At 51.0% G+C, this 24,163-nt stretch overlaps 2 protein-coding genes across 2 annotated transcripts in view; both read left to right on the top strand.

Annotated features, from left to right (window-relative positions):
• Positions 1-24,163, top strand: part of NLK (nemo like kinase) — a 543,928-nt gene that overhangs the window by 368,630 nt on the left and 151,135 nt on the right. The gene's annotated exons all lie outside the window — the stretch shown is intronic.
• The window catches only part of SGSM2 (small G protein signaling modulator 2), a 131,580-nt gene that overhangs the window by 104,961 nt on the left and 2,456 nt on the right, over positions 1-24,163 (top strand). The window contains exons 9-20 of the mRNA XM_048519335.1: positions 1,138-1,272; positions 5,958-6,108; positions 8,614-8,678; positions 9,058-9,203; positions 11,824-11,952; positions 12,081-12,257; positions 13,124-13,489; positions 16,869-16,993; positions 20,044-20,126; positions 20,668-20,777; positions 22,203-22,299; positions 23,020-23,187. Of these exons, the coding sequence (XP_048375292.1) occupies positions 1,138-1,272; positions 5,958-6,108; positions 8,614-8,678; positions 9,058-9,203; positions 11,824-11,952; positions 12,081-12,257; positions 13,124-13,489; positions 16,869-16,993; positions 20,044-20,126; positions 20,668-20,777; positions 22,203-22,299; positions 23,020-23,187 (1,752 nt within the window). The remainder of the gene's footprint in view (positions 1-1,137; positions 1,273-5,957; positions 6,109-8,613; positions 8,679-9,057; positions 9,204-11,823; positions 11,953-12,080; positions 12,258-13,123; positions 13,490-16,868; positions 16,994-20,043; positions 20,127-20,667; positions 20,778-22,202; positions 22,300-23,019; positions 23,188-24,163) is intronic.

Genomic DNA, 24,163 nt, shown 5'->3' with positions numbered 1-24,163 from the left:
ACCGCAGAGGACAGATCCGCGGCACGATAATACCAGGCTGTTCCATGTGCTGCTCTGTGTGAGGAAGAGCTGACTGTTGCTGTCCTGCCACAGTTCTGGCGTTTGGCTGTGCTGAGAGCCATGACGTTTCAGCAGCCCCTGAGGTGGTTTCCTTGCTCTGGCTCAGGGGTAGGGAACCTGCGGCTCGAGAGCCCCATGTGGCTCTTCTGCCCTTGCACTGTGGCTCCACGAGCCGAGCCGCCGGCCCCATCCTTGCCCGCCCTGCAGGCAGCAGGGCAGGCACACCAACTGCCCACGGTTGGCTGGGCCGCGCCGCGGGCTTCCCCTCACGCCCGCCCCATTGGAGCAGGGCGGGCGCTTTCCCGGTGGCCAGCGAGGCTGAGCCGCCAGCTTCATCCTTGCGGGCACATCCATGTGTTTCTCAGAATGAGCAGAGTAAAAGGTTAAAAAACCCTATATATGTAGTGTTATCTTTATTTTAAATCTCAAAAATTATTTGCAGCTCCAAGTGTTTTCTTTTCCCGTGGAAAACGGGTCCAAATGGCTCTTTGAGTGTTAAAGGTTGAACAGTTGGCCTCGTCTGTTGGAGTGAACTCGATCTTTTTCATTTCCTCACCGTGTTCTGCTTGCCAAATCCAGTCTTCCAAGAAAATCAACCTTGCCTTCACTTTCTCTTTTCCCCATTATCAGTTTTCATTAGCTGGCCAGGGTCCACTTGAGCATCCTGTACAATCTCCAGTTGTCTTTTTTAATTTTTTAGAACCCACCATGTATTGTAAAGATGTTTTATGCCGTTTGAGTGAGACTTGGTGAAAAGTAAAATGGAAGGAGGGAGGGACTCCTGGAATTATGCAGCGGGAAAGCATGAAAATGATTGCTAAAACATGACCAGGCTTTTTCAAGGAATATAAAACACAAGGTTTTCAAGGCATTGAGGGTAGGACTATTGTGCGTGACCTTCGCAGGAATGGTTGGAAGGTCATGTTCTTACAAATCCATGATGTCAGAATTTTATGCTGCCCCCCCCCCCCCATGGAGGGGAGGATCCCGTTCCTGAACATGTCCTTTTAAGACTTTGTGGATCCAACGGCTGTTTTTGTTTTCTTATGCTCCTCTTTCACTATTTTCTTTGAGCAGTAACTATTAACTACCACCACTTAGCTGCCAGCCGCTCTACCTCCGTCGACGATGACGAGGAGGAAGAAGATAAGCTGCACGCAATGCTATCCATGATCTGCTCTCGGAACCTCACAGATCCTAAAAGGATGAAAGGTTTTTATCCTTCTCCCCCTCCCCCGCACCCCCCATCTCTTCATTTCCCGCCAGTGGCACTGGAATGAGTCTTGGCTGCGGCATGCGACAGGGTTGGCATTACTGAGGGGCTTATTTCCTTCTTGGGGGGGCTTCAAAGTCAGCCTTTTTGTGCTCTACACGTGATCCATTCACGAGATTAATCCGCACATGGAGAGTAGGAGACACCCCACCCCCCCTACCCCACCCACTTTCATGTTGTCACCAATTTAGTAGCACAGAACTTCTAGGCTCGTGGTGGCAAACCTTTGGCACTCCAGATGTTATAGACTACAATTCCCATCAGCCCTTGCCAGCACAGCCAATTGGCAGGGGCTGATGGGAATTGTAGTCCATAACATCTGGAGTGCCAAAGGTTTGCCACCACTGTTCTAGGCGGAGGAAATGCACCTGCTTCCTGAATGTTCCTGATCAGGGAGAGAGAACAGTGGCACGTACACCTCCTCCCCCCGCAGGGCCATGCTCACAAGCCAGCCAACACACAGATGCAGGGAGTGGATGTGTATTGACTGAACATGCATAACTGGGGATTCCAGTCGTCCACTGTGGTGACTGTCCCGGAGCCCCAGAGCCAGAAGGGCAGCACTCGATGCAGCAGCCAGCAGGACTGGTCCTTTGGAAAGATCCTTGATTTTGTGGCCCTCCCAGTAAAGATGACCTGCGGCTTCTATGGATACTGTTGACCCTTCAATCCGAGGAGCAAGGGTGGGGGAGGGGGAGAGAAATCAAGAGAAAATCCGGAGATTGTTGATGCAGCTGACCCAGGTTTTCCCTGGAATCTGCTAATCCTTCCAGAGGGAGGTGTTCAGGGCAGAATCTTCCCTGGCTTGATTGAAGCCCCCCCCTCTCCCCTCCTCCCCCCGTCTGGCAGGAAAAGACCTTGGAATGCAGGGGGCTGTTTTGCTTTTTCCCACCAGTCCCAAATGAGGCGTCTCTTTGTGGTCCAGCTGGTGGAGGAGGCCCTGAGGGATGATTTAGCCGTGTGGGGCTGGGGATGGCCTGGGGACATGGAGCCGGCCTGCTTGCGAACATGGCCGCATTAGCTTCTTTGGTGGTCCGCGAGCATGCTGCTGTGTTCCCCAGTCCTGCCGGTGACCTGCGTGGGCGTCCTTAACCAAGTCTCTGTGATTAATATCATCCCAGTGGGACTCCTGCCTGACTCACCCAGAAGAAGGGCTGCCTGCTCTCGAGGTGGCCTTTAGCCGCTCTCCCCACACCTGTTCCTCCATCAGGAACGGTTTCCTGGCCAAGCTGTGTGGATCGAAGCTTCTGATCGTTCCTGTCCGGGTGGACTTGGAAGTGTTTGGCAGTGTTATCCATCAACACCTTTCCAGGACCAAACTACACATGATAGCACTAGGGGCTTCCAATCCCATCCCCAAATGTTTAATGTGGCCTGAAATAGCCCAGGGGGCGGGTGGGGGTGGGAGGGCAAGGTCTCGCACATTATTATTATTATTATTATTTATTCCACTTTTATACCGCCATCCCCCGAAGGGCTCAGGGCGGTTTACAGCATAAAATACATATAAGTGGCTAAACAGAATAAAATGCTAAAATTGAAACCAGATTAAAATGCAGCGCTCCAAATTCATAAATATTTAAAACAGACGGCGTTCAACCTTTGACTCCTCTAACTCTGAGAGGGGGAGCAGCGGATCTCAGCTGTTAACGGGCACCCTATCAGCTAGTCGGCCTCCCCAAAAGCCCGGCGGAATAACTCAGTCTTACTGGTGGCCCTGGCGGAATTCGTTTAAGTCCCGCAGGGCCCGGACAGTTGACGGAAAGAGCATTCCATCAGGCAGGGAGCCAGGAGCCATAAAAGCCCTGGCCCTAGTGGAGGCCAGCCGCATCATAGAGGGGGCGGGGACCTCCAGCAGATTGGCCTCTGCTGAACGCAGAGACCAACGTGGGACATATGGGGCCAAACGGTCCCTGAGGTACGAAGGTCCCAGACCACGTAAGGCCTAAAGGTTAACACCAATACCTTGAAGACGATTCGAAATTCAGCGGGGAGCCGGTAGGCCAGACGGTGCAACGCAGGCGTGATGTAGTCTCTGGGAGGCACCTCCATTGAAACTAAGCGAAACCGCTGGCGTGCTGGACCAGTTTCAATTTCCGAATCGGCCTCAAAGTCAGGCCTAAAGTAGAAGCGAGAGTTGCGTGAATAGTCACATCTGGAGGTGACTGTTGCATGGATCATAATAGCCGAGGTCCGCCTGGGAGAGGAAGGGGGCCAGCCGCCGGGCCTGGCGAAGATGGAAAAAAAAGCGCGAAAACCCGGGTTACATGGGCCACCTGGGTCTCCATAGAAACAAACCGAATCCAGGTGGGGCCCCAAGGAAGCGAGGAACGAGGGGGCCGGTGCCAATGAGACCTCCTCCCACACTGGCGGCTGAAAGCCCCCCCCCCCCCCGGCGGCTTGAGCCGAGGATCTCCGTCTTTGCTGGATTCAGTTTTAACCTGCTCTGTGTCAACCAGCCAGCAACTTGCGCCTCCAGACAATGCTGAGGCGCTGCAGGAGGCATGTCTGCTCCCCCACTCCATCAGCAGAATGAGCTGGGTATCATCATCGCTGATGGCACTCCAGCCCAAAGCTCCGATACCAGCTGAGCAAAGGGGTCGCATATAGATGTTAAATAACTTGGCCCGGGGACAACAGCGCTCCCTGAGGCACACCACAGTAAAGTGGGCACCTCCCAGGAGGCTTAGATGCCGCACCACACTTATGACTCCGGTCCCGGAGAAGCAGAGGAGCCAATCCGCACAGAAGGACAGTACCCCGCACCCCAGAAATGGCCAGAGTGGGTCGAAGGTGGTGATGGAGCCGCATCAAACGCTGCGGTGAGATCCAACAACACCAGCAGCGCCGATCCGCCTTGGTCAAGCTGCATACGGAGCGTATCTGTGACGGCGACGAGAACAGTCTCCGTCCCATGCCCAGCACGGAAGCCGGACTGGAAGGGATCGAAGGCCGATGCGTCCTCCAGAAAACCCTGGGGGACGTTTAATTCCACTCTCCATCTCCAAACTGTGCCCTGATCTTCTCCATCTGTTTTAAGCCCCCAGTATGGAAAATGATGGGCCCTGTTTCTCCCCCTTACTATGACTTGAAGAAGCTAGCAGGGAACACTCTCTGGATCAGGGAAATGGTGTGTCTTTGAGTGGCCCCCCCCTCAAATCGTTCAGCTCAGTTCTGCCTCCTTTTTCGACACACCTCAGGTGTCTTTTAAGACTGAATTATACCTCGAGGGATCCAGCACCAGATCTGTAATATCACATATCCTGTGACCCTCCTAAGTCATTTAACAGAAAGCAGTCAGGTGTATTTTGGACTTGGGCCTGTCTAGGTGTGTGGGGTGGGGCTCGTGGTCTTGATCTGTCTTCTGGAGCTTTTAACTGAGCCTTCACACATCTCCAGGGGATGCTGTAATGCCAACACTGTTGTGCCCAGTTTGTTCTCCATTCTGCTTTAAGTTTCCTACAAACTCTTTGCCTTTTTCTGCATGGGGCCAAATTTTTGAAGGGGCTGCAGCGCACCACAACGCAGAACCCAACACGTTGTTCTGAAGATGCTGTTCACTCTAATTCTTCACTCTAACTCCGGCACCTTTCATCTGAATTCTTAGGTTCTGTGGGGTTCAACTTAAAAGGACACTGTTTCTTTCTTAATTTTTAAACAAAATTCTAAGTTCGTTTCTGGTTTGTGGAAGGGAAAGTGGAGACAATGAGCCCACGCGATTTTTTTAAGGCTGGGGGAATGAAATGGTTTCGCAAGAAGCTGCCTTAAGTCCTGGCTCAGTTCAGCTCGTTCCTGAAGAATTAAGGTGAAGAGCATTTTTTTTTCCATTTTCATTTTGACTTGAACAGACCCGCTTTGCCGTTTGCCATCCTCTCCTGCTTGTTATTTTTTGTGCTCTGCCGACATCAGTCCATCCTCCGACCCCTGAGCCTTGCTGTCGATGGGCCTTGCGTTGCAGTAACAGCAGACTCTCATTCCCCAGAAAAAGAAGTTCATTTTTGGGAGGAGAAAAACGACTCCAAGCCAGATTGCTGTGCTGGACTCTCAAGTGCGCGATTCGGCCGTCCCTCCCCCCTTTTAACGCCTTCTTTTCCACCCGTGGCTGGGGAGAAACTGCGCTGACGGAGAACGGGCTTTGCTTGCATGTTCCAGCATGGCTGCCTCTGTTGCTTTGCCTTAATTGGACATCATGGATGAGCTGAAGGCCAGTGGGGGATGAACACCATCGCCCAGAGGAAAGGAAAGATCGGGGCTCGTGTTTTTTCCCAGCTGGTCACTGTTGCTTGTGTTAGTCTTCTGGGCCCAAATGGCCAGATGTTTGGATTAAGTAGAACACAGGTGTCAAACTCGTGGCCCTCCAGATGTTATGGACTACAGTTCCCATAATCCCCTGCAGCATGATGATGGGAACTGTAGTCCATAACATCTGGAGGGCTGCGAGTTTGACCCCTATGGAGTAGAAGATCAAGTGGAAGCCTCTGCTGGGGATGGAAGTGTGGGGGAGGCGGGAGTCAATCCTTGCCTGTTCCTTGTCAAATCCTAACAGCAGAAAGAAGCCCGGCCTGCTTCCCTCCTGCAGAGGCTCAGACGTCTTCCTTTATTTCCCCTCCCTCCTTTCCCCTAGATGTTGCCGATGCGGTGGAGATCCAGGGATTCGGCACCAGCTTGTTGCCATGGCAGCTGGAGCCCTGCAGCCAAGGGTCCTCGTGCCTGTCGTGTTCAACAAGCAGCTCTCCCTACGACCTGCCCAGCTGCTGCAGCTGCATCCACGACAGGTGATTTGATTTGGATGCCAAGACGACTCGTTGCCTGGGCACAGGGGCTAGTCCAGTGACAGGCCAGGTTTTTGCACCTTCAAGGTGGATGTGATGCCTGAGTGGAGCCTGCACCTCGGAGGGCTGAGAGCAGTTGTCTTTGAGGGGAGGGGGAAAACCCCAGAAGGTGCTGGGTCTGGGGTGGCCAGCCTCAAAGAGAGCCGTGTCACTCCTGCATCGGGAACAAGAGTTGCTCATCATTTGTTGCCAGGGGGCCCTCAGGAGAGGAGCACTCAGAATATTTATGTACTTCCATCAAGCAAGGTCACTTCAGGCCGGCACTCCAAGGGGCCTCCAGGGGAGCTTTGGGATCGGAATGTGGGCCTCGCTGTCCCTCGCCTGTCCCAGCAGCCTCTACGTCACGCTGGTGGAAAGCCTCATTTCCTCGTGGTCTAGCGAAGCCCTAGATTCTTGCCTATTGAAACAGCCAAAATACAGATCTTTATGCGTGTTTCTATACGGCCCCAAAATGGGCTTCCAAAGGATCATACAGCAGCTTAAACTCTAGAACAGATATCAGTGGAAATACCATTTTAATGAGATCTCCATCCTGCCAGACAGCAATAAGCTGGAGAGAGGGATTTCCGCTGGATCTGAGCTTGGTGGCGGGGTGCTGGGCTGCTGGGCCCCCCTTTTCTGGCTTTTTGAAGCTGGGGTGAGAGGAGCTCCCCCCTGGAGCTGGGTCCAGGCACACGGGGAGGTTTCGGGGCACTCCCCGCTTCCCTCTGGTCTGACTGGTGGTAGAGACACGGGCTTCAAATGTCGCAAATCAGCAGGGCTCTGTCCTTCCGAGGGTTTGTTTGTTTGGAGAACAGAAGTGATGATGGGGGTGAAGAATGTCCAGGAGGTGCAGTCAACTGGTCCTGGGTCAGGTTGATAAAAACCGGTACTATTAACCCATTAAATCCTCAGTTGAAGCTCTCAGGGCAATCTGGAGGACTTGTGAGACGGCACAGCTTTCCCCGACTGGATCGTTCTTTCTTATGGGTCCACCTGAAGTTTAATTTCCTTGATGTTCCTACATTTTGGCTGCTGTGAAAACAGAAGGCCTTTCCATAGAGGAAGCAAATTTTAAATTTCTTTTGGTTTGCTTTTTTGTGGCATGAGGTGCAGATTGACACATATTCATGTGCAAGTTTGTTGTTTTATGGGACGAAGATGAGTCATGGCCTTGAGTTGGGTCTCAGAGTCTTAAAATGGCTATAAGATGTTGCCCAGAACAAAGTCTTGGGTTGGCCTTAAGAACAGACACTGTGGAACATGCCCAGAGGCCAACCGCAGCCAGGGAGAGATTCCCAGTAGCGTTGTTGGGTCAAGCAGTCAAGCAACTGTCTTGTTTATGGCAAAGTCCTGCATGGAAAGTCCCGCAGTATCCCAGATTTACTCCAGACAGTTTTTCGGATTCCACAGTGGCTTGGGTCACAAAATGTGCAGGAAGGATCTCCCAGCCCGCAGGATCTTTCAGTCCATAGCCCCACCGGCCATCTTTGTAGAGTGGGGGCCCAGGGACTTCAAAGTGCCCTCTTCAAGATTTGTATTGATTTGCAGCATCACGCTCTGGTTGGGTCTGCATGGGCTGTCTGTCACATAGAGTTTTTTAACAGTGCCGCCAAACAGGAGAAGCTTCAGCTAGACAGCTCATAGTTCAGCGAATGCCCAGATTTGCAGAAAAATCTAGCCTGCCACTGGAGGTGGGGGCAATTAGGAGAGGGGAGAGGCGATGTAATTTGGTGGTGAGAGTATCAGACATGGGCTTATCAGGCCCACATATGAAGCCCTGCCCTGAAGGGGGATATGATTGAAGTCTATAAAATTATGCATGGGGTAGAAAATGTTGACAGAGAGAAATTTTTCTCTTTCTCACAATACTAAAACCAGGGGGCATCCATTGAAAATGCTGGGGGGAAGAATAAGGACTGATAAAAGGAAACACTTCTTCACGCAACGTGTGATTGGTGTTTGGAATATGCTGCCACAGGAGGTGGTGATGGCCACTCACCTGGATAGCTTTCAAAGGGGCTTGGACATATTTATGGAGGGAGGTGAAGTCGATCTATGGCTACCAATCTTGATCCTCCTTGATCTCAGATTGCAAATGCCCTAGCAGACCAGGTGCTCGGGAGCAGCAGCAGCAGCAGAAGGCCATTGCTTTCACCTCCTGCCTGTGAGCTCCCAAAGGCACCTGGTGGGCCACTGCGAGTAGCAGAGAGCTGGACTAGATGGACTCTGGTCTGATCCAGCTGGCTTGTTCTTATGTTCTTATGAAGCTCCCTGAACACAAATGGGAAAAGCTGCATACAAGTCCTTTAAAGAAATCAAGACATCTGACTGGTGATCTTGGCCGTGGCCTTCCTTTGGGCTTCACTCCACCCTCTGGCGTGTTGTGGGCCGCCAGGGCCGTGTACATTAGCCTGGACTCTTTAGGGCAGGATTATTTTTCAATTAATGAAGTTGCTCTTTCTGCAGAACCCCTCTGAAAATGCTGTGCGAAAGTATGAAGAGGCAAATTGTTTCCAGAGCTTTTTATGGCTGTAAGTGTAGCTTTCTGTCTTCCTCTGTTTGTTTGAGGGGGGGGGGGGGCGGGGGGAAGTGTCTCCATCTAGTTCAGTGGTTCTCAACCTTCCTGATGCTGCGACCCTTTAATACAGTTCCTCATGTTGTGGTGACCCCCAACCCTAACATTTATTTACTTTATTTATTGTTTGGTTTCCTATACCGTCCTATCCCTGGAGGGCTCTGTATCCATTTTACAGATGGAGAACACTGATGCAGAGAGTCTTAGGCAACCCCTGTGAAAGGGTCGTTCGACCCCCAAAGGGGTCCCGACCCCCAGGTTGAGAACCACTAATCTAGTTAGTGGCAGTGGTGGGTTTTCACCAGGTTCCCCCCCCCCCCCACTGCTCTCTGCAGGGCTTGCCTATTGCCGCCATTTGTCCACAGTGCGAATGCACTTGTCTGCTCTGGTGAATCACACCATTATCCCGCCCGACAAACCCACAGATGCTTCAGGAGGCCTGACCAAAGAGGGGTGGAGCAAATATCAGAAGGACAAGAAGGTAAAGCAATGGCCAGGGGGCGAAGTGGGATGTTCAGTCAGCAGGGCAAGGGCCATCACAGGCGGCCTGCCAACACTCTGAACAAATATCAGCTGGCACTCAGTGGGCCCCCCATTATGAGCCCCGCCCTTCAGAGGTGTCCTCTCCCTTGCTACTGACCTTGGTGCCTGTGCTGGCTGCCAGCGCCCTTTCCTTACGGTGCAAGGCCACCTCGAGGAGCACAGAGGGGCAGCTGTCTTTGTGGCTGTCTTTGCGGGTGGGGCGTGGCGCTTTGTCGCTCGCTGTGGTGTGAGGATTGGCTCTCAGGGCTGCTGCCTCCCGGTCAGACTTGGAGGGGAAATGGGTACAGATAATGTTTTCTTGCCCTTGTAACATGGGAAACGGGGTGGGGGGGTTCATCCAGTGGAATTTGGGACGGATGAAAGTCTTCACTCTGCACATCATTAGCATGTGAAACTCAGTGTCCCAAGATGGAGTGATGGCTGCTCACTCGCTGTAGGCTGCGGTAGCTAAAGTGACCCTCAGAAACTCAGAGGGGAGCCCCGTTGGCTGCAGGTGTTGGGGACGTGCTGGGCTGGTCACTGTTGGAAACAGGATGCCGGACTTGAGGAAACATTGGCACTTCCTGTCAGGATGACACTGATGCCTGGGGTGTATCCTTGCTTGGATCTTTGATTAGTAGAAGGTAGGGAAGTAGGCTCTTCCAGATAGCTCTCGAATCCATAATTTCCCATCAGCCTCTGTCAGCATGGCCAATTGGCCATGCTGGTAGGGGCTGATGGGAATTGTAGTTCCTGAACATCTGGAGAGCCACAGGTTCCCTACCCCTGGGCTAAGGTGACCAGATGTGAACCTGGGACAAGGGTAGTTGGCTGCGCGCGTGCGCACATGCGCACAGCCACAGGAGCGCACAGCCTTCTGGGGCGCTGCCATTTCCCGCCAAACAGCAGTGCCCCAGAAAGCCGTGCTCCTGCGGCCATGCGCGCGGGAGGCTGCCGCACTGCCTTGCACCCCAGAAGGCAGTGCGGCAGCCTCCCAAAAACCAGGACAATGGAAAGAACCCGTGGGATGCGGAACAAATTGTGCGAAGGCGGGACTGTCCCGCCAAAAGGGGGTGGCTGGTCAGCCTACCTTTGGCAGGACTTTCCTCTGACCAGAGACTCCCTGGGCAGAGGCGTATCAGGGGAAAATGGTGCCCGGAGACAGCCCCTTCTCTGGGCGCCCCCCCACCCCTGTGCCTCTCCCACCCCGGGAGCAGGGCTGCCAGCCACCAAGGCCCTCTCCTGGCCTCTGTGCAGGCTGACCCCCCCCCCCCGGCCTCCATGCAGGCCGGCAGGGCCCAGGGAGGTCTGTATGGAGGGTGGGGGCGGGGCTCTAGGGCGGGGCCACCAGCCAAGCCCCGCCCCGGCCTCTGTGCAGGCTGAGCCCCGCCCCGATCTCTGTGCAGGCTGGCAGGGCCTGGGGAGGGCCTGGGAAGACCTGTCTTGGGGGCGGGGCTTGACAGTGGCGCCGTGGCTGCCTGCCTCCGAGCCCACCAAGCAAGGCTTGGTGGCAGAGGCTGGGGCACATGCCTTTTGGTGACCAATGTCCCTCTAGCCACACGCCTCTGCCGCTGGAAGCTGTGAAAAAGGGAGTCTGTGCATTAGCTGCAGGGTTTGTGGTCCAGGCCCGGAGGACTCCAGGCTCCTGTGCTCATTGCCATTGTCTGTTGAGTTCCTACATAAGCAGGCACTTAATAAGCCACCTGCGCGAGGCTGTTCATGAGAGGACCTTTTGAAGGACTCGGTGGATTCATAGAGTTGCCATAAGTTGGAGGCGACTTAGCGGCACTGAACATGCACACAGGGGAGACGGACCAAGTGCTTGCTCATTATTTGCACAAAATTCTGTATCATCTGGCATTCATGGAAACATGACCCTGCTCCAGCAAGCGGTGGCCCATGTAGCCGTGCATCCTGTTTCTAAAAGGGAAGAGCCACAAGCCTTGCATGAAGGCGATGGCCCTCCCCTGTTAACTTTCCTGGAGTCTGGAGGTAGACTGCCCCTAGCATGGAGGATCCATTTATCTATATATTTCTTTGTTTATACACTGCCTTTCTCCCCCAAATGGGAACCCTGCGCTACTTGCATCATTCACCTCACCATCGTTTTGTCCCCACAACCACCCTGTGAGGTGGATTAGGCTGAGAGACAATGACTGGCCGAAGCTCACCTGGAAAGGCTCCCTGGCAGACTGGGGATTTGACCCTGGGTCTCCCAGAACCTAGTTTAACCACTGCACCAGGCTGCTTTGAGCAAACTGTGTGTTCATGTATCCTTTTTAAAAAGCCATCTACAGTAGTGCCAATTGGAGTAAAAGATGTGTGATCAGCAGCCATCAGGCAGGATAGCTCAGTGGAGTCCTCCAGGTCATGGCCTGGCGCACAGGTGGCCCCTGGTTCTATTCCTGGCATCTCCAGTTCAACGGACCGGGAAACAGGTGACGGGAAAGACCGCTCTTGGCCCGAGACCCGGGGAGCTGCTGCCGCCGCCTGAGATAACCATCCTGGTTTGGTGTGAGGCAGCTGCCGGTGTTTTTGCTGATTCCTTTCCCTCCCTTCCCTTTTATTTCCCGTGGTAGAATTACAAGGAATTGGAGCTGCTCCGACGGGTGTACTATGGTGGGGTGCAGCATGAAATCCGGAAGGACGTGTGGCCCTTCTTACTGGGGCACTATAAGTTCGGCATGACCAAGAAGGAGATGGATCGGGTGGGTATCTGAGGCTGAGGGGGAAAGGGGGGGGGCGCTGCTGCTTCCCTCTTTGGAATCCTCAACATTTTTTCGAAGCGTTTGTGGAGATCCATTTCCAACAGAGTCTCCCTCCTCACTTTGTTCAGGTGGACGAGGAAATGACCCTCCAGTACGCCAAGGTCATGGCTGAGTGGAAGGCCTGCGAGAGGATTGTGAAGCTGCGGGAGAAGGAGTCCCAAACGGCCACCAAGTTCTCCTCCGGCAGCAGCATCGACAGCCACGTGCAGCGGCTGATCCACAGGGACTCCACCATCAGCAATGACGTAAGGCCTGGCCCGTCCTCTCCACACTGTCTGGAGGCGTGTTCTCTTTTTTGCTACAGAGCTGACAGAATCAAGTTGATGCCTGCGGGACATTTTTATTTATTTATTTATTCATTCGATTTGATAAACCGCCCTACCCCTGAAGGTGTGTCTGTGTGTGGAGGGGTTACTCCTGCCTCTGAAGAATGTCCTTTGATTCTGTACCTGAGGACCATTATTCGTACCTGTGGTTGTGGACCACATCAAAGTTCAGAGCCAGAGATCAAGAAAGTGGCAGAAATGAAGACCCTTTTGCCTGACTGAAGCCGTTCCTGCTAGCTGCCATGTTGATTAAGAATCCATAAAGTTTCTTCAGCCAAAACACAGGTTGTTTCAAGTCCTTGATTAGGAGATGAAATGGACGAGGTTTCGCAATTAGTAACGAAGAGACACAAGAGCGCCCCACATGATTCTTTTAGAGGGGGGGGGGGGGCATAAATCTGTCCAGGGTCCATATGTGGATTACAGGCAACTTCCCCCCTCTATCATTTCCCATTTTTTAACACATCTCCAAGTAGCCATTTAATCTCATCAGAGGCAATACCTGCTTTCCCTTTCATGTTGTGATTATTCTAATATTTCACCTGCCCCCTCCAATAGATCTCAACTTAAAGGTTTTGTTTTCTTTTTTAAAAGAGTCGTGTTTGGCTTTAGTGGCATTCCCCGTTTTTTAGACCATAACCATTTTGTTTCCTGGCTGTCAGTGAAAACACTAATTGTTCTCCCCTCCCTTTCTTTGGAAAAATTTCTTCCGGCCAGGCCTCCTGGGCGCTTCTGCTAATCTTGTCCTCCTCCTTTTCCCTCTGTGGTAAACAAATCGCCGGCAGGTCTTTATGTCTGTGGAGGAAATGGACTCTGTGGCACGAGAGTTGAAACCCCTGGCGGAGCCGTCTTTGCCGGGAGGGAGCGTTGATGCGCCCACAGTGGTAGCCGTGCTGGAGCAGCAGCCCTCCGTGGAATTCGACTCTCCGGACTCCGGACTTCCTTCCTCCCGGAATTACTCGGTCACCTCAGGCATCCTTTCCAGCATCGACGATGGGGCCGAGGAAGAAAGTGGCGTCGATCCACAGAGGCCAGACACAGAGCGTGCGCAGAAAGCGAAGGGCTTGGAATCTGAGGAGTCGCTGTGCTCCCCGCTGGAGAGGAAGGCGCCTGCAGAGGAGAGCATTTCTGTTTGTTCTGCAGCTTATACGGTGAGTTCGTGTCAAGACCCTGTGAAAATCTGTTGGCCTTTCAGTGCATCCCTGGGCCGGGAGGAGGGGGCAACAGGGGCTTGTTTTGCTTTTCACTCTCAGTGTGAAAAAAAAACCTTTCTCACTCTCCAGCCAGGCTGCTGTTTTCTGCCCCAAAGAGTCTGGTTATTACAAGGGGGGGTCGGCAGAACCTGTCAGTTACTGCGAAGGCGGGTGGGGGTGGGGGGCAACTGCCTTGCAGCTGTGGCTGGGAAAGCGCTTTCCCTGGTGGGGACTCCAGAGAGCCTTGGCCAATTTAATCAGAAATACCTGAGCTTGGTCAACTGCCGCCTGACGTGGCCTGGCAGCCGGGCAGCTCAGTCCAGAGCCCTGAGCAGGCGAGGACAGAGAGGAAAGCCACCCCCGTCCCCTGCCACCAGGGAGCGCCCCCAGCTCCAAGCCCTGGGCGTCGTGTCCCCGGTCCCTTCAAGAATTAGAGGCAATTGATCATGAAACCCATTGACTGAAAGACAGCTCTAGGGTAGTTCACATGGTAAGAATCTTTTGACAAGGCTACAGTTGGCATGCAAACTCCTCAAGATAAACAGTAGTACTACTCCCTACTTGTATATAAATCGAATAATACAATACAATACTAAGTAAACTGACCCCCCCACCCCCCACCCCCAGCAGAACTCAACGTGGTGCAAAGGTCCCAGGCAGAGGGCATCGGCTGTATCTCTCCGTTTGGGCATCTCGTTCCAGCAGGGCAGCATTTCAGCGGAAAATGAAAGTTAGGAAAGAACAACTAACTGTTATCATAACAAAGACAGACAGTCCAGAGATACATCCTGGAGACCTGGCAAGGACTTACTAGGGCTTGACACCAGGTGGAAACCGACTGAGGTCGGCCCCACTCCCAGAACTGCCCCAGGAATGCCCCTGGCCACTCCGGCACAGTCAGGATAGGGGGGCTGCTTCTGGGTTAGGTGCTGCAGAATTGGGTGACTCCCGGATTCCCGGGTATCTGCCCCCTCCACCGGCTCCAGAAGTGAGCCCCCCCCCCCGCCGGTTGTGCTCTTACATGTGGTGATAAAACAGCTGATTTGTCGACAGAAGGTTCTGGGCTTTCCCTCTTGAAGATCTCCAGTGGCAAGGAGGCGGAGGCAGAGCTCACCCTGGGGCTGCAGGGATTGAAATGCACGGGCCCGAGAAAGAAGCGAATGTGTCCCTTGAGAGCTTTGTTATCCTGCTTTCTGAGGGTGGTTCTTCCTTCCCATGTTATCCTCACAACAACCCTGTGAGGTCTGTCAGGCTGAGTGTGACTGGCTCAAGGTCATGTGGTGAGCTTTGCCTCTTATTGGTGGGTTCCAGCCTCGGTCTTCCAGAATGTTAGTCCAACACTCTAAAGCAGCCTGACGCCACGGGAGAGCAGGCAGGGATGGCAGCACAGAGAGAGAGAGAGAGAGAGGGAGAGAGGGATTGTGAGATTGAATCCACACTTAGCCAAGAAGCTGTCGGGGTGAACTAGGAAGGGTGATTCTCACCCACCTCAAAGGGTTGTGGCAAGGATAAAATTGGAGATGCCACTTTGAGATAAAAATGTATGCATAACTCACTTTGAGACTTGTTTGATCGAAAGCATGGCAACAACCTGGTACGATGGTTCGAATGCGGGGCTCAGGCTGGGGAAAAAGAAGGGCAGTTCACACCCCCCCCCCCCCCCCCGCCTCACCTCTCCCTCCTCCACTCCACTGAAAAGGAAAGGGCAGGACCTCGAGGGCATACCATCGTGAGCTCCTTGGAGGAAGGTGGGGAAAAATAATGTAATAAATAAATATGAATAATCTGGTTTTGGTGCAGAATGTTTGTGCTTCAAACATGCCTCACAAGCACCGGTCCCAAAAAATTGTTGCACAGGATCAGGCTGCAAATTATGCAAAACACAATCTCAGTTGCATGACGTGTAGCATCTTCCCTTTTACATTCAGCCAATCCCCGGGAAGTTCGTGGAGGCTGCAGCCTCACAGTTTCTCACTAATTTGACATTTGCAGCGTTTACTGGAAGATGAAGTTTACCAAGTCAAGGTTGATGTGCAGGTGGGTGGCACAAGTCCTTTCTCACAAAACCAGCCCAGAGCCACTCCCAAGGAGTGGATCTGTTCTCTGGCTCTTATTCTGTATTGTGAGTCTACAAATCAGCAGGTAACTGAGGTGGATTCTGCACTGCAAACGTATAACAGGTTGCAGTCGTTATAAAGGAACCCGTTTTCCTTTTCGCCATTCGCATGTTTCGCCATTCGCATGTTCGGGCAGTGATTGGAGCCCATGGAAACAATTCCAGTTCCTTTTGCACCTTTACATGGAGACACTTCTCTTTTTCCAAAATTTCCTGCAACACATGCATAGCTGCGCAGGCATACATAAATAAACGCCGCATCCAAGCCAAATGTCTCACAATCCGATCGGCTGCACCTGTGTATCTGCGCATGTGCAACACACAACAGAAAAAGGGACCTCCCTGCAACAGCCAGGCAATAATGAACATGTTGCTGCAGATCGGTCATACTCGCTGCCACGGGGATAAAATGTGCTTGGAGGAGTTCTAGCAGAATTCTGTCCTGACGTTTTGCCTGCATCTGTGGCTGGCATCTTCAGAGGATCTGATAGTTCCAGCCACAGATGCAGGCGAAACGTCAGGACAGAATGCTGCTAGAACACAGCCAGACAGCCCGGAAACCACACAGCACCCCAGTGATTCCGGCCGTGAAAGCCTTCAACAGTGCTTGGAGGATTTTGTACACAGTCGGGTGCTCAGACAATCTGCCCCCAACCTGCACAGAGTTTCCCTGACAGTGGAGGGCGCGAAACCTAAAGCAAAAGGGAAGGAAATGAAGCCTCTGCTGCCCGTTGTGTTTGTGCTCGAGCGCCTCCAACCTGGGATTGTGCAAAAGGATCACTGGTTTAGCAATTTTCAAAAATCCCAGGTGAGGGGATTACAGTGGACCAAACTCATTTTGGGAATGGGACCTGTGCGAAGTGCCCCTCCCAACAGTTTATATAACGTTCTTCACCCAAAGCCTATGTGGAATCCACCGGAATGTTTTTTTCACAGTATCCCCCAAATTCTATGTTTGCATTTTAGGGGAAGGGGGGGGTGTTTAGAATTTTTAGTCCGCATTTCTTCTGCAGGGATATGAGCATATGCTGTGCCAAGGTCCTGCTCCTGTTATCTGTATCTCTGTGTAGGATCCACAGATCTCACTTCTTTATTCTGGTTAACTTGCACGAGAGAGTGGTTAGGGAGGAAAAAATGCTGCTGTTCCTTCTCCGTTCACAGACTAAACGGGGCACACATTTTCTTTGACAGTGAATCTGTAGTTCCATATGTCTCTTCCAGATAGAAATGTTGGACACTGTTGCCTTAAACTTGCACAGAATCGATAAAGATGTCCAAAGGTGCGATCGAAATTATTGGTACTTTACTGCTGAAAACCTGGAGAAACTTCGGAACATCATGTGCAGGTGAGTTTAAACTTAAGGCCCCCTGAGATCCACTTCTCACGTGACAGAATTGGATTTGGGTCTCCACTCTTGGTCAGACATTACACAATCCCACGTGGGTCCTACTTCCTAAGCACGCAGGGTGTAATTATGATCAGAACCACAGGCATCCCTCTGTGCCATTTTTCAAAAGCCCTGGAGCCTGTGGGGGAAACCCATGAGTATTCCGGCCAGTATCCCTTTTCCACATGTGCTATGGTCCCAATCCTGATAGAACACTTTACTCTCAGGAGTAATATCAGAACAACAACAAATATAAGCCTTTATTGGCATAAATTACAACAATACTACAGTACAATGACAGCACAAACAACAGATAAACAAAACAAAATAAAGCCCTCGTAATTTCGAGCAGAAAATTTGCAACTGTCTCACAAAATGTCAAATCAGTACTATTCAACAAGTAAAGTGTCCTGTAATCGTCCAGCAACTGAAAGCAATTTGCCAAAATTGAGTCATTATGTTTTGACCTGATCTTTTCATGCCCAGGGCATAAGCGTTTCCACACTGCCATTATTACAAGGGCAAAATCTTGTGGTTCGATCAGCGTTCCTGTATCTTCTAGTCAGAAGTGCCGAGGGCAATACAGTTAACCTTGCAATTGCCAGAGCTCTTCTTTGTTTAGGATTTGACACGATACAAAGACACGTTGCCATACTTCCTTGCTGGACCGGAGAACATGTTCTTTTAGCCACTGGCATTAAATTTTGAAACTCTAAGTTCAACAATTTTCATTTAACCATTTTAAAGGCTTCACAGAAGTTAAACATATTTAGTTCATCAACTGGAAGTCTAATGTTTTCCAGCGTCTTCTCTATAAGGAGACGAAGCCATCCGCTAGCATCAGCCAAGACTAGCTAGCTGAATCTGACAGAAAGTGTGTACTTATCCAGAACTTTATACTTCTCACCCATGCGTGTTTCAGTCTTCCCAGTTTCTATACAGAACACATTTGGGTAGTCCCATAATTTTCCATAGGAATTTAGAGTGGAAAGAATTCAAAGTTTTGTTTACTGCATTAATCCATATTGGGACCCCATAAAATAGTTGTGAGGCAATTCTGACATTTGGGTGCTGTGTGGTTTTCGGGCTGTATGGCCGTGTTCTAGCAGCATTCTCTCCTGACGTTTCGCCTGCATCTGTGGCTGGCATCTTCAGAGGATCATATGATCCTCCAGATGATCCTCTGAAGATGCCAGCCACAGATGCAGGCGAAACGTCAGGAGAGAATGCTGCTAGAACACGGCCATACAGCCCGGAAACCACACAGCACCCAAGTGATTCTGGCCGTGAAAGCCTTCGACAATTCTGACATTATGTACAGTTAACGTTGCCGGAATAAACTGGTTACCTTTACTGTAAAAAACTGAAAAATTGCAGATGTATTTAATAGATGCAGTAGCAAGAGCTGTTTTATGCTGTGGCGACCATGATAGATCATAACTAAAAACAATACCAAAATACCTGAAATTCCTCACTTCCTCCATTTTATGGCCATTTATTCACCATCGTTTAGAAAAAAACTAAAACTTTTTAGCATAGTTTATTGCCAATTAGTTCTCTGCACAATAATCAGCACAATGTAATTTAAACCAAATTCTTGACAAAGACAATCGTACCATATCATCTGCATATAGAAGGACTGGAATATGCGATGTAGGACTATGGCCATTTTTGTCAGCTAGACCTTGAGGTGAATCATTAAGAAACATGTTTTTAAAAAGGGAGCTAGTATACATCCTTGTTTAACATCTCATTACATTGGAATTTCATCAGTTAGATGCCCCTCACGGGTACATCTAACTTGACAACTTGTGTTAGTATGTAATTGGTTTATTTGAAAAAGAAGCCTGGGATCAACGTTCAGTGCAGACAACTTCTGTCCTAAAAGATTCCTCATAACTAAATCAAAAGCCCCTTTTAAATCAATGAAAGAGACAAACAACTTAGTAGCTCCTGAGCTGGAGTAATTGTTTTTCAAATGTGACAAAACCATGCTGTGATCTAAAGAAGACTTGCCTTTATGGAAGCCCGTTTGTTCTGGGCCAATAATTGTCAATTGTCCCAGCCCATCTTGTAGTTTAATAAGGAGGAATTTGGTGTACAATTTTCCCAACTATCGAGAGAAGGCTTATTGGGTGATAATTGGCCGGATCGTGTACTATCAGTATAATAATTACAAGATGGATTTGGTTCAGGCTTCCTACAAGGAGAACTGGTGCATTTTGCCCAAAATGTCTTTGAAAACTGTCAGGAGGCCTGTTATTATGGGGATTTTGCTGTTGCTGCTTTCTGTATGCTGGGAGTGGAGGAATGGGTTAATTGCATTTCAACTGTCTTCTGAATGATGTTATACTGCACCAGGTGCTGCTCAAGGTCAGTGCCCGGCCATCTCTGCTGTTATCTCTTTCACAGGCCCTTTCCCGACTTACCTTAAGCCCCGCGCTACTCTCTGCAAGTAGCGCGGGGTCCCACTGCACTCCCCACGTCAGGAGCAGCAACACCGCAGCCGCCCCGACGCTGCCGCTCTCGCGCCCGCTCAGCGTGCGGCATCCCTGGCGCTGGCAAAAATGGCGCCTTTTGATGACCCCGCGCAAAGCACGGGGTCGTGGGGACGCTCGGACACGCGCCAGGGATGCCGCGCACTGAGAGCAGCGCGCAGCAACGGCAACAGCAGGGAAAGTGGGGAAAGGCCCACAGTTCCTTTTGTTTGTTTCAGTTTTGGGGATTCTGACAGTGTGTTTGGAATTCCATTCTGTTTGGAATTTGTTTGGAATTTGGGATTCTGACAGTTTGTTTGGAATTCCATTCGCTTTCAGTGGGGCCATCCATGTTCCTCTTCAGAAAACAGAAATCCAAACTTGGAAGAAGTTTGATTCAAAATCTCATCCCCCACTCTGTGGTTGTTTCAGCAAAGTTCTGTGCCTTTTTTGTGAAATGCTCTGATTGTAACCAACAGCAGCTCATTTCAGAAGCATTTTGAGTGGTCTCTCTCTTTCCCTCCCTTGCAGTTATGTTTGGGAACATTTAGATGTTGGTTACGTTCAAGGAATGTGTGACCTTCTGGCTCCCCTGATGGTTATACTCGACAAGGGTAAGGACGTCCAGATGTTCCTTTTGCAAATGAAACCACTTTGCAGCTGTACGGGCAGCCCTGGAATCCCCTGGAAGCTTAACTGTTGGGCTGGCCAGGTGGCCCGCCAGTCATGGCTGATGGTTCTGGCTCTGCAGTTTGGTTCAGATGGTTCAACTTTGTAGTAGCTGCTTTAAACAGGGATTTGGGTTTCAGTTACAGGTTCATGCATAATTAAAGTTTTTGTGGTTGATTAGCTGGGAGGGGCCAATTGAAATCTTTGTAGCTGAGAGTTAAAGGTCTGGGTTTTGGGGGGGCTATTCTGTTTTGCTTTTGATGTGTTACTGGAACAAGGAATGCAAAAGGAATGAAAACTGTGTAGATTAGGAATTAAGTGTTTCTAGATTAAGCTGCAAATTATCTAAAAAGGCTCCTATTTTGTGGACTTATTACATATCCTTTGTTTTAATTTCCAGATTGATTGTCTAAAAACCAAGATTTGTTACTGCCTGATGGCCCCTTAGTTGTACATTCAAATCTGTCTGTTTCGGGTCACTTTCAGATGAACTGGCTTACAGCTGTTTCACTCACCTGATGAAGAGAATGAGCCAGAATTTCCCCAATGGGGGTGCCATGGACACCCACTTTGCAAACATGCGGTCGCTTATCCAGGTGGGTTCTGCAAGGGGCGGGTTGTGGAATGAAGATCTTGGGCTGATGAGCCGGGTGATCCGGTGTCCTCTCTCTCTCTTTCTTCTAACAAATCTTATAATGGCAGGTAGGGCAGGGGGAGGCGGTGTACCATCCTCTGAGGTCTTCCCCTCGGCGGCGCCCCAGGGTGTCCCGGACACAGATCTTATCAAAGGAAGGTGTGAACTGTTCCCAGGCTCGCTATGCTTTGCAGTGAATGTTTTGTAGTTTGTAGGGGGGTAGTGGGAGCCCTTTGGCTCAGTGGGAGGGGGCAGCGGGATAGAGGCAAGGGGTTTGCACGGGAATCGCCAGATTCCTCTTTTACGATGTGACCTACGCTCTGAATTAAAGGCTTTAGAACAAATCTACAGTTTCCGTGATTTCCAGATCCGAGGTTTGACACATCCCTGTTCCTTTTCTTGTTTATTCATTCATTTATCTCTCTTTTTCCCCAATGGAGACCCAATAGTAGCTTACATTGTACTTCCCGCCTTCATCCATTCCTTCACATCAACAACCCTGTGAGGTAGGGCTAGGTAGAGTGTGTGACTGGCCCACGGTCTCTTAGCAAGCTTCCATGGATTCCTCTCCGTATCTCTGCTTCCATCTCTGCCTCCAGAGAGCCGAGATGATTCTCCCCTCTTGTGTTTAATCCTCTCGCCAAACTTGTGAGAACCCCAGTCCCCCAGCAGTTTGCTTCCTGGCTGAATCGGGGTCTCCCCGGGGTCTCCTCAGCCTCTATTTCCTTTCCCAGTTGCATTTGTTGCCCGGCCTCGGAGCTTCTGGCCCAGCTGTCTGTTCTGCTGGAAGTCCCAAACACTCCCTGCCTTTGCCTAAACCAGAGCATCCGCCTGTGAAGGTCAGCCTTCTCTCTCCCGCCTAGTTCACGCTTTAACCTGGAGTTGGTGGGGGCTGAACCTGAGATTTTCTGCTGTTGCCTTTTCTAGTCTCGGGATGAGGACGCGGGGTGGGAGGGGGCGAGTGGCTGCCTGGCCTTTCGCTCTCTTTTTTCACCCCTCCCTCTTCTTCCTGCCTTTCTCTTTTTCCACAATTATTAAAATATATGTAAAAGAGCAATAATTGTGCACTTACAAGGGCTGCAAAAAGAAATCTCACAAGGAATATTAGCCTGTTCTGGCAAATGGAGCATCAGGTGCCATACAGTTCCTGGTGAGAAGTCAAAACTAGAGTGTTCTGAAAGAAAACTCTTGCCAACCTCCCCCCCCCCGCCCCTTCCAAGGGCCTTGTTCCTGAGTCCAAGAGGCTGGGGTCAAACGCTTTCCTTCCAGGGGGGGTCCCCCCCTGAATTTTCAGCAAGTGGAAGGTCAAGAAACCTGACTAGACGCTTCTTGCTGTCATCCATATTTTCTTTGCTAGTCTGACCTTGGTTTCTTTTTTCTCCGAAAGATTCTGGATTCTGAGCTTTTTGAACTAATGCATCAGAATGGGGATTACACCCATTTTTATTTCTGCTACCGTTGGTTTCTGCTGGATTTTAAACGAGGTAAGCTTTGGAGCCTAATGCTGCTCATGTTGGGTCCTTGTTCTTTTTAATCATTTATGTCCCACTTTGTTGTTCACGACTCAGGACTGCACTTGAAAGCTAAGGATGTGTCCCACCCATCTTTGACACTTCAAAGTGTGAAAGGCGGATTCCTTCGTTTTTTCCTGAATATTTACAGTGCTGAATCTCCTGTGATCTTGTAGGGTGCTGGGAGCCACTTTAGCTGGACTAACGTCAACCATTGAGACTTCCTGCAGACTTTTATGAACAGCTGAGCTTGTCAGAGAAAGATGCTTGTTAGGATGTGTGGGCCTCGTGCCGTGGGATCGTGGGGGCTTTTCCTAAACACCAAAGAGCTTTTCCCCCCTTCCCCCTCCCCAAAATGAAGTTGCAGTTTTGTTGGGCCAAAATATTAACATCAAAGCCACGGAGGGTTTTATTTCCCCCTCTTGCTTACTGTGCTTGGACAGTGTGAGTAGGAAGGAAGTCTCCTGTGATGATGTCAGGAGGGGAGGGGGGCTGGGGCAGCCAACTTTTCCTGGTCTCTGTCCTGTAGGGATGCAGCCTCTGCAGGAAATGCATGGGGTTTCAGGTTTGCTGCTAGAGCGAGTTTCAGTTAATTCTTTGCACCTAAGAATGTTGTTTATGCTTTTCTTAAAATAATTGTTGCTGCTTAAATAACCGGATGCTCTTTTCCGTCCTGTTTGTTCCCCCGTTCAGAACTGTTGTACGAGGATGTATTTGCAGTGTGGGAAGTTATTTGGTCAGCAAAGCACATCTCTTCAGAACATTTTGTCCTTTTCATTGCCTTAGCACTGGTGGAGCTCTACCGAGAGATTATCCGTGATAACAACATGGACTTCACCGACATCATCAAGTTTTTTAATGGTAAGGGAGGGAAGCTCGGCCAAGTAGCCTGGGCTCATTCCGGGGTTCAAGGTCCATCGCAGTCCTGCCCCGGTCCTCCATTTTGGGTGTGGGTGAAAGCGGGCAGGAGGAAGATCTCTTGAGAAATACTGAGAGCCCATAATGGGGATAAGTTACTCACAATAATGGGTGTAAATTTTGGGCAGAAAGGTGCCAGCTGCATACTGGGAGTTTTTTTTACAGTAGCTCAGCAGAGGAATCAGCTGCCTGAGGGGATGAGGAGCTCCCCCTCCCTAGAGGTCTTCAAGCAGTGCCTGGATGAACACTTGTCAGGGATGCTGTAGGCCAGGGGTCTGCTATCTGCGGCTCTCCAGATGTTCATGAACTACAATTCCCATCAGCCCCTGCCAGCCATGCTGACAGGGGCTGATGGGAATTGTAGTTCATGCACGTCTGGAGAGCCGCAGGTGGCAGACCCCTGCTCTAGGCTGACCCTGCATTGAGCAGAGGGTTAGATAGCCTGCAGGGCCCTCTCCGACTCTACGATGCGGTGATTTCAGTCAGGCCTCTTCCGATACCGGCTTCGTGGCCAAACACTATTGGTCATCCCACAAGGCAAGGTGTGGAGAAGGCCCCGCTCCACACGCGTAGAGGGCTGCTGTGGAACACCGACTGAGGAGCCCCCAGGAGAAACCTGCCCTCTGACCTGAAGCTCACTGAGTCCACCCTCATGGCCTCTCAGAGGCGCACCAGCAGGAAATGGCACCTGGGGCAAGACCAGAGTTTTCCGCCACCCCCACCCCTGGAATGGAGCCCCGGGGGCAAGACCTGATTTCTCTGCCCCTGCCCTGCCCCACTTACAGAAGCCCGGTTCCCTACACACTGCTGGGGGCCCGGGAGTCCGGCCTGGGCAGGGAGTAGCGCTTGAGCCCCCGCCAGACTCCTGTGTGCAAGGAGGGGAGGGGAGGGGAGGTGGTGGTTGTGGCGATGGCGCCTC

This window comes from Sphaerodactylus townsendi, linkage group LG16 (assembly GCF_021028975.2).
Source record: "Sphaerodactylus townsendi isolate TG3544 linkage group LG16, MPM_Stown_v2.3, whole genome shotgun sequence".
Classification (NCBI taxonomy): domain Eukaryota; kingdom Metazoa; phylum Chordata; class Lepidosauria; order Squamata; family Sphaerodactylidae; genus Sphaerodactylus; species Sphaerodactylus townsendi.
Note: the sequence above shows the minus strand (reverse complement) of the source record. Positions and strands in the feature narration are given on the sequence as shown.